At 35.3% G+C, this 14,355-nt stretch overlaps 1 protein-coding gene across 1 annotated transcript; it reads left to right on the forward strand.

The window, feature by feature from the left end:
- Positions 1-335: 335 nt before the first annotated feature.
- LOC126007227 (A-kinase anchor protein 8-like) lies at positions 336-13,461 on the forward strand. The gene is given in 3 exon segments (XM_049772695.1): positions 336-885; positions 888-1,766; positions 13,262-13,461. Coding segments are annotated over 3 exon segments (1,629 nt in total).
- The last annotated feature ends 894 nt before the right edge of the window (positions 13,462-14,355 follow it).

Genomic DNA, 14,355 nt, shown 5'->3' on the forward strand with positions numbered 1-14,355 from the left:
GTAAAGAAGATTCAGCAAGAGGAGAGATTTGTAAACTGTGCCTAGGCACTTTTCTCATTTTCCAGTGATAGGTGGCTGTGCTTCCTGATGTAGGAAATCAGCTTCTCAGTGAGAGCCAGCACCATGGAAATGAGATTCTGCTCTATCTAGAAAGGATCATAAGCCCCATGAACACTATAGAAGCCAGAGCACATTACCGGAACTTGGAACTTAAAAAAAGGGGGGGGGGGGGGATGAGGTCGAGGAGGAGGAATTTCAACAGTAACTTTGTTTTACCAGGCAGAAGTATCAAAATCTAGCCAACATTTTTGCTCCAGTAGCAGTGTCTGGCAGACATGGAGCAGGGCTACGGAGGCTACGGGGCCTGGAGTTCCGGAGCTGCCAACGCCCAGGGTGCCTATGGAACTGGTGTGGCTAGTTGGCAAGGTTATGAAAACTATAACTACTATGGTGCCCAAAATATGAACATGACTACGGGAGCAACCTACAGCAATGGCCCAACTACCTGGGAAACCAAGGCCAGTGATGGTCTGGCATCTGGCGCCCCTGCCATGCACATGAGTTCTTATGGTCCAGAGTCCTGCAGTGACAACTCCGACTCCCTCATTGCCAAGATCAACCAGCGCTTGGACATGATGTCCAAAGAAGGAGCCAGGGGTGGGAACAGCAGTGGGGGAGGCATGCAGGACCGTGATGGCTCCTTTCACTTCCAGTCGTAGGAATCCTATGAATCCAGGCCCTGTCGGCCTGAGCACACTTCTTACCGCCCTGGCTACAACTACAACTTCGATTTCCACCTGGGCTCTGACCGCAATGGCAGCTTTGGTGGCCAGTATGGTGATTGCCGGGACACTGTGCAAGAGCGCAGCTCCTTTGATGGCTACATGCCGGCTGGGGGCAGGGTCAGAACTGCTTCCAGGACCGCAGCAACGTCAGCACCTTCATGCGCACTGACCCCTTTATCCCCTCAGCTGCCCCCTCAGAACCCCTGTCTGCTCCCTGGACAGAGATGAACTATGTGGGGGGCTGGGCCCCGCCAGGCCCTGCTCCCAGCAGGCCTCCACTGTCCCTCTTCTCTCATCAGCCCATGGCCCCTGACTTCAATATGATGGGCGTCCAGGGGCCACGCAGGTCTGATAACCCTGTGCTCTATGGATGTGGCTGTTCTCAGACCCGGATGAGGGATCGGCCTCGGAGAAGGGGTTTTGAGCGCTTTGGCCCGGACAACATGGGCAGGAAGCAGAAACTGCTGCTGATGTATGAGGAGCGGGATGCCAAGCAGGCACGAGCTGACAGCGATGGAGATTTCTCTGACAACGATGATGGAGCTGCTGACTTCTGTTCGGGAGATGAAGAATGCCGGGGCGAGGAGAAATTCTGTGACTCTGCGAAACAGAAAGGAGAGAAGGAAGATGAGGATGATGAGCTGAAGAGGAAAAGAGAGAAGCAGAGAAGGCAAGACAGAGTGCGAGACCGAGGAACTGACAGGATTCAATTTGCCTGTTCTGTGTGCAAGTTCCGTAGCTTTGAAGATGAAGAAATACAGAATCATCTCCAAAGCAAATTCCACAAAGAGACGCTGCGTTTTATTGGTACCAAACTGCCTGATAAGACAGTGGAGTTCCTCCAGGAATACATCGTAAAAAGGAATAAAAAAATTGAGAAGTGGCGCCAGGAAATGGTAGATAAGGAAAGCACAAGACCAAAACCAGAACCTTTCAAGGGGATTGGCCAGGAGCACTTTTGCAGTAAATATTTTAAAACAGGTAAATTTTTCTACAGTTAATCATGGAAAAGGGTAATTATTTTAAAATTGATAATAGAGGGGCTGGAGCGATAGCACAACAGGTAGGACATTTGCCTTGCACAAGGCCGACCTGGGTTTGATCCTCTGCATCCCATATGGTCCGCCAAGCACCACTAGATATGAGTCAAAGAGCCAAGAGTAATCCCTAAACAGAGCTGGATGTAACTATAAAAATTAAGAAAATATTAATATTAGAGATTTCCTTCTAAATTTATAGAATTTGTAAAAATAATTATAAGGAAATAAAATAATTTGAAATATTTTGGAGCTTTTACTATTTTCTTTTTATTATTTTTCTTTTATTTAAAATGTTATATTTAAAGAACCATGATTTAAACTATTACTGATAGTTGAGGTTTAGGCATTTAATGTTTTAACACCAAACCCACCACCAGTGTCAACTCCCATCACCAGTGTTTCTATGCCCAATACCTACGCACATACTTGACAGGCACATTATCAAGTTTGGTGAAGGCAACTTATATCTTATGTTTTCATTGTTGTTGAGTATGTGGCTTTTATTTGTAGCTATAGTGCTCTCCCACATCATCAATGTCACCAAAAAACCATGAACACTGTCCCCCATTAATTCCCTTTCTCTTTTCTTTTCTGCTTGATTTCTTTCATTCTCTCATTCTCTTCCCTTAGCTTTGTGGTCAAGGGTGAACTATGCCTCACCCCTTACAAAATTTTTTCATGCAGTTATTCTATATACCACAGATAAGTGAGATCTTTTTTAAGCTTACTTCACTCAAAATGATATTGTCCAAGAGTTATTATTAATTTTATGTGCCTTTTGAGTTTTTATAGTTAAATCATAAGTTTTAAATCAAGATATTAAATACCCTGTAAAAGTCCCTCTTCTATGATTCTCCAAAGAGACACAAACCTGACCAAACTTCAGGTCTCTCAGTATTTGGGCTGAAACCACCAAGGATATATTGGAGTAAATATGGCTCCCTCCTCTCCTCTCACATTCTAGTTCCTGGAGACCTGGCAGCTGTCTGTAACCACATCCATAAATGAAGTCTCTATGTTTCCACCAGGTCATCTCCATAGACTCACTTTTTTATTTAAAGAAATGTAAACCAAGATGTGAAAAACTATATATACACTGGCCATGCAGATGAAAGCTGGCAATCTCAGGAGGAAAGGGCAGACCAAGTCCCCACCCAGTCAAAACCGTGCCTGCTGTATCCATCAGCCATAATCATTGTTTTGCCTATGATCTTGCTTCACCACTCCTCAATGATTCTCTGCAGTGATACCAATTTGACCAAAATCAAGGTATTTAGATTGACTTTTTTAAAGTGATTGTGGGCACTCTGCCCCTACATTCTCCTACTTTGGGGGACCTGGAAGGTGAGATCATGCCCCACGAAAGCTGCAGTATAACTATTAATGCTTTGAATTCCTAGATGACATAGCTGCATTTATGAATGCTCAGCAACTTCATTCATTTGATTCTGTTATTCCCATAAGAACATACCAATTCATATTCCAATGTGTCCCTTAATGTTTGGAAACAAATAAAATAACAGAATGGTCAGATAGTAACAAAGCTTACTAAACCTTTTGCCGATGTCTTAATGGCATCCATGGAGACACAATTATCTTAACAAATTTTCTTGTTACTGCACTAATTTTATTAAAACAATTTTTCTTCTTTATATTTCCTTTTCTTTATTTTCTATTCTTTTAAAAACAATTTTACTCTCACTTATCTGAGCAAGTATATTACAGTTGACTATGTCATTGTATATTCTTTAAATATAATAAATAAAATTTAATAAAAACAGTAAGATAAGTCAAATTGGGGAAGCAAGCATTGAAAAATATGTCATAGTTTTCCATGGCAAGAAAATTAATAGTAACTTCAATAGAGCTAGAGGTTTTCTTTAGATGTTTTATAACTTTCAAAAAAGACAACTTCTAAAAATTCTAGAAATTTGGTTATACCCTTAATAAAAATACTGGGAGATAGATACAAATATTCAACTGTAGAAAGAAGAGAGAAATTAGGTTTCCAAGGTTATTAAGTCAAAACCTAGAATAATTCCTAAAATTTAGATGGTACTAGAGTCAGTCTGAGGATCTCAACTGTAATACAGACTAGTTGTCATTCTCTATGACTGGCTGGATGCAAATCACATGAAGTGCATCTAGAGACTAGAATTTTCTGTGATTTTCTTTACTTAGGTACAGATTTTTATTTTTATATATATGAATATGATGGAAATATTTTTAGGTAGAACCCCTTAGGTGAAATAAGGTAACTCACACCATTAATAGGCCAAACATTGAAAATAGTTATAAATATTTTGTGAGATTATTTCCATCATGTTTCTACTTAGAGTTAGACTTTTCTTTCTTCCATTATCCTCTACTTTCTGAGAGAGCATGGTTATCTAAGGTATACTCATATACTAGCAAAATGTTATGATCTTGACCATATAAAAGCCACATTCTCAGCATGGGTATTCTTAATGGTGTTTGGGAGACTATACTAAACTTTTACATGCTGCCAAACTGTAGATGTACATGACCAAGAGCAATGGAAAAATAGACAAATGATGCATACAAATTTTAGTTTGAATTTTGTATTTTATCATTCTACATTTTAGAAGTCCTGATGATTGATCCCAGGCATCATGCATATAATTAATGCTATAAGCCACATCTATAGCCTGAAATGAATAAAGTCTCTATAAGCCCGAGTGCCTGTCTGCATTGACAGTTTAATGAATGGAAATTATGTTCTTGCATTATTTCTATATCACAGATCATTTTATTCTTCTGGGAAGTAGAGCACTTCCCTGCTTTATATATAAACTTAAATGAATCCCAGTAAAATACATAAAGATTTTTTGAGAGTCAGTAGGCACTTCACATCTTCATGTTAATACCATTCATTTAGGTGATGAAAACTTTGAAAATAAAAAACACTTTTCTAAGCTTGAATGATGTATAGATATGTACCTAGACAACAATAATTTAAATTCCAAAGTAATTCAGTTAAATTTACATTTGACCAAAAGAATGCATCTAAAATAACTGTTATTAATTTATTAATTAACTGTTTACAAATATGAATTGTCATAATACTAATAATAACACAATGTACTTTATTCAGAGGTCATCTCTTTCTTGATAATTTCATTATATTTTATAAGGTGGTACATTTTTATGAGAAAATTCAACTGATAAAATAAATGTGGAAATACTTTTTTCTAAAATGAGAACATTTTCCAATATGTTTATTATTTGAATAAGGCTCTTAAAATATATTTGTGTTAGGGAATTAAACTTGTAGATTTATCAGTCATTCATCTGGAACTTTAATTCTCTTACCTGCATGAAACATTTGTATTTATTAAATATTTATATAATATAGGCAAAATTTAGACATCCACAGTAATTTATTAAGAATAGTATGAATACATAAAACATTTCCTGAAAATGATTTTACTCATGAAATTTGAACTGACATCTAAAGATTGGAAATTTATATTCTCTTCTTCATAAAAAATTTTTCTCTGGCATGTGAAAAATATTTATCTAATTGTTTAAGCATTTTTATGTTAGTAAAGTTATTTAAATAGATATGGGGGAAGTAAAGAAAAAGATTACAATAGTATGTTCTATAGCATTATGAGAACATCTCTATCAAGTAGACTTACTATTAAAGTTTTCATGAGTCAATATGAAGATGATAAAAAACACATTGATATGGGGCTGGAGAGATAGCATAGTGGCAGGTCATTTGCCTTATGCATGGCCCACCCAGGATGGACCTGGATTTGATTCCTGGCACCCCATATGGTCCTCAGAGCCTCCCAGGGGCAATTTCTAATAGCAGAGCCAGGAGTAACACCTGAGCACTGCTGCATATAGTCCCAACCCCCCAAAAAAACACACACAAAAAAAACATGGTGATGAATAATTTTCACCATACGAGATTTTATAATTTTATTAATAATGAATTACCATCTCCATTACTAGTTGGACCTCAGAAATGCTTGAAAATCATTCATCAATGACTCTTGTCTCTATTTTTAAATGTTTCTTGATTGATTTCTGCCTTTCTCTTCTTGTACCTTTCTACATGTTTTATAGAAAATATAGAGGTTAGGACAGAAGCAATAGCACTGCAGTAGGACGTTTGCCTTGCACTTGGCCAACAAGGGTCCGACTCAGGTTGGATTCTGGATCCGATATGGTTCCTGAGCCTGCCAAGAGCGATTTCTGAGCGCAGAATCAGTAGTAATCCTTGCACGCTCAGGGTATGACCCCAAAACAAAACAAAGCAAAAATAAAGAATCTGTAGAAGCAATTTCAAAGATCTTATTTTCAATTTCTTGATAGTCGATTTTATGATTAGTAGAGCTAATTCCTCACTTTAGTAGAGCTATTCCTTACCTTAAAAATATCAGTGGAAAAATTAATAAAATCAGATAGTATAAAATCTAGAGATTAGTAAACCCTTTGATCAAAAATAATCTTTCTTATATCTAAAATCTTTCCGGCACAGGGCCCAGAGAGATATTACAGAAGGTATGGTACTTTTCTGGCATACCACACAACCTGTTTCAGTATCCTCATCTCCATAATTTTCCTCCAAGAATCACTAGGAATGATGCCACAAAACAGAGCAAGCCCTGTGCACAGCTGAATGAGATCCAAACTGAAAATTAACAAAAGAGGGTCGGAGCTATAATACACCCAGTAGGGCAATTTGCCTTGCAGGTTGTTGACCCAGCTTCGATCCTTGGTTTCCTTCCTGTATGTCCCCCTCAGCACCACCAGGAGGAATTCTGAGTACAGTTCCACGAGTAACACCAAGCATTGCCAGTTGTGACCCAAAAAACAAAAAAACAAACAAAAAAAAAAAAAGAAAAGACAGCTCAAATCTATCCTTCTTGCCCCATTTATAATTTTTTTGCCTGTCTTTTAAATTCTCTCACCAAGATTTTTCTTCTCTTAGAATATTTAACATCTGCAAGCCCTATACACAACTAAGTGTATAAGAATTTTACACCAATCTATTACAATGCTAATAAATCTATTCTACAAACAGCAAGTTTTTCTTTTTCTTTTCCGTTTTGTTTTGTTCTGGTATTGTTGTTTGTTTGTTGTTTTTGGCCTATGACAGGCAGTGCTCCAGGGTTACTTCTGGCTCCGCGTTTAGAAATCACTCCTGAAAGACATTCTTGCAATACTTTTCAGAGACAAAAGAGAGGAGGGCTGGAAGTTCCAGCTCACTTCCTGAAGTTCACCACAAAGAGTGACGAGTGTAGTTGGAGAAATAACTACATTGAGAACTATCCTAACAAGAAGAATGAACGAGGGAAGTAGAAAGTCTGTCTAGAGTACAGGCGGGGGTGAGGTGGGGAGGAGGGAGATTTGGGACATTGGTGATGGGAATGTTGCACTGGTGAAGGGGGTGCTCTTTACATGACTAAAACTCAACCATAATCATGTTTGTAATAAAGGTGTTTAAATAAAGATATTAATTAAAACAAACAAACAAACAAAAAAAAGAAATCGCTCCTGGCAGGCTCAGGGTACCATCTGAGGATCCAGGGATCAAATCTGGATAGGTCTCTTGCAAGGCAAACACCCTAACCACTCTTCTATCAATCCGGCCACAAACGTTTCTTTTTTACTTAAACTTAATTCAGTAGTCATTTGTTCAAAATCTTTCAAAGTCAATTTGATATACTGAGTATAAAATAAAATTCTCCACCAAAATCTCCAACTAGCTGTTTGAGCCAACTCTTCTCTATCTCTCACACTTAATCACCTTTTGTTTTGTTTTGTTTTGTTTGTGGGGGGGGTCATACCCAGCAGTGCTTACCTGGCTCTATGCTCAGAAATTGCTCCTGGCAGGCTCGGGGAACCATATGGGATGCCGGGATTTGAACCACTGTCCTTCTGCATGCAAGGCAAATGCCCTACCTCCATTCTATCTCTCCAGCCCCACACTTAATCATCTTATCATACCTATGCTCTCTCCTCCTGCCACCTTAGACACTATTATTTCTCAAGTCCATGAAGCAGGAGTGTGGCTGGAAGTGTTTAAACTCCATCTCCTCTCATAAAACTCTTTTTCAGAATGTTTTCCCCTTCATTTCTCTCCTGATACTTAAATAGGAAGACATCTTATTTTGTACTGTTTTTAATCTTTTTTATTTACCATATTGTTTTTAAGGAAGAGAATTTTCCATCGTGAGTCAATGATGTAAAATGTTTGACAAACATTATAATTTATAAAAATATGCATTGGACTATAAATTAATAATCACTGAATTTCTTATCAGTTCTATCCAAAATATTATGACTAATTTGCCTTTCTCACATCTTTGTTTTTAAAAACTTGCCTCAATGAAGTTCTAAATGTTTTATCTAATGGATATAATTTTTCTCCTATATCATTTGTCACCCAGCATATTAGAGTGTGTGATTTTATTTCTTTTACTTTTAAATAAAACATTAACCATATCTTACATGGCTTACTCTTCCTGTTACTGTTTCCATTTCCTGTCTTTATTGCAAATTTTTTCTACCAATTATATTTTATATGTGGATGGTTTTAATATTATATTCTCAGTCTTATGGTTATTTTATAGTAATTTTTTTCTGATTTCTCAGACTAAAATTACCTGAACCTATGATCTCCGTTTACACAAATACCTTTAAATGTATGTCATCACTTTTGCGGTTCCCTGAGCCCCTGAGAAATATTCCTAAACATTCTTAGTTGTAGTCACTAATTACCTTGAATTAAAAAAATATCTCTGAGTATTGAACTTTATCAATAATATTTAAGGTTTCAAATTAAATTTTCAATAATTTTCTCAAGACATCTTGCTGTTTAGAAGTTATTCTTCACTCTTCTAGTCTCTGCCCTTTTCAAATTGCACTTTCTACAATTGGCTTTAATGTTACTGTTGCTGGAAGAAAGCAAAGGTGTCACAACTTCATAAAATTTAGAGAGAAAATGTAAATCAGCAGGTATATGGAGAATAGGGAATCTTTAGTCTTAATGAGTTGCTCATTGGACTGAAGCCAGTCAATTCTATATTTAATCAGGAGAGAAAAGGACAAAATTAAAACTATTGAAGAAAACTAAGCAATAAACCCTTTAAGCTATGATTTATAGGGAGGGTGGAATAAAGGGTTGGGGAATATGTAGATATCCAGAAATTAAACACTGACTTACATATTTCATTTTAGTTTAGGATTCTGAAATATATAACATTTTAAATAAAAAATTGTTGAATAATATATTATGTAAAGTTATTACATGATACAACTATGGCTAGATAGATTATCTTACAATGAACATGCCATTGTTGTCCTTAGAAAAGAGTAAGAAATAAAACATGGTAAATACTTTGAAACTTCCCTTATTTTCTACCTCCATTGTTGGCAAAATTTGGACTAAGAGAGACTAATTTTGTTTTGAATTTTACTTATATGAAATCACATGAACATATTTTTCTATTTCTTGTCTCCCTTTTTCCATACTTCCTTGTTTTGATATTATTTTATATTGTAGTTGGCCTTTTTCAACTAAAATGTTTATGAGAATTATTCATGTCATTGAATATCAAAATATCTATTTTATTACTCTGCACGTATTATAAATATTATAATTAAAATGCACTGTCAGAGAAATTTTGAAAGAGATGACATTGGATATTTAGACTATTTGGGGCAGTATAAACAATTTAATATAATTTTTTCTTGAAATAAATTAAATTTGTTTTTTTAATATTATATTTATAATCATTCATACTTACTCTTCTACATATAAAATCAAAATATGGAAACCAGAGCAATGGCAAAAGCGGTAGGGCATTTATTTGCCTTGCACGCACTAATCTGGATGAACCATGGTTCAATTCTCTGGTGTCCCATAAGGTCCTCCAAGCCAGGAGCTATTTCTGAGTGCATAGCCAGGAGTAATCCCTGAGCGTCCTTGGATGTGGCCCCAAAACCAAAAAAAATCAAAATATGAAACATAGTTACTTTTTTGTTTAAATAAGGGCAACCTGTTCACCTATAGACTTACCTCAAATAAACTATAAATTATAAGTCCTGTTCCAACCAAAAATATTTTATGATTCATGAATCACATAATATGTTGATAATTTTCCAGGACATAAAATATATTATAGTTTAGAAGTAAGCAGTAAAATTGTGCCTAAAATGTCTTATATATCTTATTTAAAATACTTTCTGTTCAAATTTGTTAACCATATCTGAGACTTCTAGTTTTAAATTATTTACTGGTTTGAGGCTCCAACCAAAATATTGATGACTTCTCTGACTAGTGGTTGGAGAAACTGTTGAACAAATGAAGTTTACTGCATGATTAACTTTTACTTGATGAAAAGATTTATTTTTATAGCATGTGCTGTTGTTTTGATAACATTTTGTCCAAGTAGGGCTTTCAAAATTGCTATCATGTTTGAAAACACTGCTGCTGAAACCAGAGTTATTTTGCTCGAAATAGATGCTTCTCAACCAAGGGTCAAATGACTGCTAGGACATTTGAAAGGGGCAATAGGTGAAAATTGTGTAGATAAGAGACCAGGACACAATGCTAGGGTCAGCCAATAGAACAAACTTTCTTTTCTCACTTGTAATAGGAAAAGCCACATATGTTAATACTTTATGAAAAAACTGCAGCAATTTGTTCCCATCTCTAACTCTACTTTTACTATTTATGCAATTTCCATTACATCTGTAATTAGTTCACTCCTAAAGACTTGAAACCCTAAAAACCATCTATGGAAGCTGAAATAAATTGCTTCCAAATTACTATCACTGTTGATATTTATACATCCTCCCATGAACTAAAATCATTTTAAATAATATTTAGTAATAGTGAATTCTTTTGAAATGTTTTTAATTTATTTACCCAGAAACATAAAAGGAAATACTATGGCAGTTTTACCCTTAAAAATATTTCTTATTTTGTTTGTTTGCCATATCCAACAGTGTTAAGTAGTCATTCCTTGCAGAATTAGGGGGAATCCATATGTGGTGCCTAGAACTGAATGGAGTAGACTGCATGTAAAGTATAATATATAAACTCCTGTACTATCTTTCTGACCCAAGAAATATATTTCTTAATTATATTAGAACATTGAAATTAGAAAAGGGTACAATATAAATCACTATGACTTTAATACTGTTTATTCCAAATGTTCTATATAAGTTTAGGGCTATTTCTTCTTAATTACAAATCTATATTTTTCTTTATTAATAGTTTTTATTTGTAATTGAAGATATATATTTTAATAGTGGCTCAAGTAAAAAGTTTTAACATGTTAAATAGCAATGTTCTCATAAAACTAGAAAACAAGATAAATTATAGGATATTTTAATTTAATGAGGAATAGAATGAACACCCATGTACTTATTATTCAGCTTAAAAACAATTTAAATAATTTGATGCTTCCTTGAGCTTTTGTAAAATTACATTTTTATAGAATGAGATGGAATTATTCTTTGTCCTTAGACTGAATTCTATGTTCATTTACCCGTAATTAAAAAGTATTAAAATTAGTTTTAATATTTTATTAGCTATATGCAAAAATTTATTGATCAGAAAATACTCATCCATATGTTTTTCTAATCTTTTTAGACATAATATCTCACTGATAAATAGATAGAACACCAGATACAATGTAGCATGAGCTATGCTTTGCATTTGTTTGATAGAAAGTGATATTTCATACATTTTCATGTGCCTGATGACCATCTACAAGTCTTCCTTGAGAAAGTTTTAAATTTTTTTCAACCCTTTGATTGGTCTGCTTAATCACTGTGTAATATCCACCTTTGTCTTATTACATTTGGGGGGTTGAGCATATGAAAATATTCAAGTCCTTTTCACTGTATTATTTTCTTGAAACACTGCTGTTACCTTTATTTCTTTTGTTTGATTGTTTGTTTGTTTGTTTGGAGACCACACCTGGTAGTGCTCAGGGATTACTCCTGGCTCTGTGCTCAGAAAGCACTCCTGGCTTGGAGGACAATATAGGATGCCTGGGATCAAACCAGCATCAGTCCTTCGGTCAGCAGCATGCAAGGCAAATGCCCCAGCGTGTGCTACCACTCAGGCCCCACGTAACCTTTATTCTTAATTTATATGTGACTTTATATATGATGTAAGACTCTTGTATGTATAATACAGTGGATTATTCTATTTTAGTCATCTCTTTACTCTATGTTGCTATTGAAAATTAAATTCAGACCTTTAGCATTTAGGGTCATTATTGCTATATGGGACTTTTCCTGATTATTTTGTATTTTTATTGTATTTTATTTATACTTGGGTTTTTTCTATTTTTTTCAATTTCTTCTAATTTTTAGTACTATGAGGGTTGTATTATATTTATGACATAGGGGCAAGAGTGGTAGCACAGCAATAGAGCATTTGCCTTGCACGCAACTGACCTAGGACAGACCTGGGTTCGATCCCTGGTGTCTCATATGGTCGTCTGAACCAGGAGCTATTTCGTAGCACAGAGCCAGGAGTAACCTTTGAGCACCACCAGGTGTGGCCCCCAAAAAACAAAAAACTCAAAAAATAAAAACAAAAAATATTTAAAATATAATCTTTTTTGTGCTAGTATCAATGTATTATATAAACTTTTGTTAGCACCCTCTGTATTATCCATATCAACATTATGATGAAATTAGTGCAGTAATGCTTTAGTTTTGATTTCCCTGATAGTTACTAACATACATATGTATTTTAGTTTGTTTATTATAATCTGTTCTGAGTACTGTACAAGTGCTGATGTTATTTAGTATACACTGAGGTCATAATATTAAAACTATTAAAAATAAAATGATTTATGGCAGCTCATACAATTCAGAATTTTTTTTATCACTTATAAAGAATAATACTCATGCAATCAAATATAAAGGATTTACTGATCTGATTCAGTTCTCAGCCCTTATCAATCACTATTTGGGAGTTTCAGGGAAAAGAAATTCTTTAACAAAGCATTATATATTACCTCCACCAAAGAAAATATAAATTTTTATTTTGTAATCAAAATCAGAAAGTTAATATTTTATATTTTTTCCTTTACTCTAGTCTGGGTGTGCCTTATTTTTCAACATTTGGCTAGTAAATGGAACTCAGTGAAAATAATATAGGCATTAGTTAGAAAAAGGAAGTGTGGCAAAGGACAGTGATTAATCTCACATGTCTGATTCACCATAATACTAAAAGTGAATTTACCTTATTGTAGATATTGTTACATGAGAAATTTGCAATTATAGCTCTACATTTCAGTGCAGTCATTTTGAGTGTGAGCATTTCTATACAAGAATAAACATTGAAGTCACTGGTGTGTTCAGGGTCACACACCAGATCTACTTGTTATGCCCCGATATAACACTCCCTCTCTCTTTGCCTTCTTTCAGGCCCTGGCAAAGTGACCCCTATTACACTGATAGTAAGCATCCTCCTTGGCAAGATGATGCAAGTCACCACAGTAATAAAGATGTCAGAAGAGACAAGGAAACAAAATGGAAACTTCTGCCAGGAATCTCCATTCCACCATCATGACCTCCATCAGCAGTGCATTGCTGAACCCAGAAGTTTTTCTATCTACTACAGTTAAATCATTCCTGTCTTCAGAGACAGCTACAAGCCTGGAGAATTGCAGGACAGAGGCAATTTTTTTTTTATTATTATCTCAGTTCTTTTTTTTTTTTTTTTTTTTTTGGTTTTTGGGCCACACCCGGTAACGCTCAGGGGTTACTCCTGGCTATGTGCTCAGAAGTTGCTCCTGGCTTGGGGGACCATATGGGACACCGGGGGATCAAACCGTGGTCCGTCCAAGGCTAGCGCAGGTAAGGCAGGCACCTTACCTCCAGCGCCACCGCCCGGCCCCATTATCTCAGTTCTTAATCTTAGCCACATGACCAGGCTGCTAATTTCATAGTTTAATCAACTATCTGTCTAAAAGTCATTCTGTGGTGGTACACTCTACCTTTGGTTGATAGTACAAACTTTCCTTGGCATTTGTGTTCTTTAGCTTTACTACTAGTCAAGTACTTATTTCATTCTCTTTATCTTATTTGGGATTCCTGAATCCAATTTTGTGTGGTAGGTTTTCAGGCACTGTCTCTTCAGAGATTTTACCATTATATCTTCAGATATTCTTAAATTAGACTGCTTTTCTATCCTCATAGCTACTATGTTTTATATTTCAACAGTTTTCATTGCTGTTTACAATTTATACTACCTCATTCATTTGAAATTTTTAAATAATTTCTTATTAAGGTATCATTGTTTTATAGTTGCAGAGCTGTTACACCAATCCCTCCACCTCAATCCCTTAGCTTCTTCAGTTACTATATCTATTGCTTATTTCTCAGGATTTTTTTCCATTAAAATTGTCTAATTTCTTTTTTTATACTTTATATACCATGAAGAATGTTTGTTTTTTATTTTTTACTTTGACTTGCCTTATTTAGCAGAATTTCATTTTAAATTGGGTTTACTACTTCAT

The sequence above is a fragment of the Suncus etruscus genome, chromosome 4 (assembly GCF_024139225.1).
Source record: "Suncus etruscus isolate mSunEtr1 chromosome 4, mSunEtr1.pri.cur, whole genome shotgun sequence".
Lineage (NCBI taxonomy): Eukaryota > Metazoa > Chordata > Mammalia > Eulipotyphla > Soricidae > Suncus > Suncus etruscus.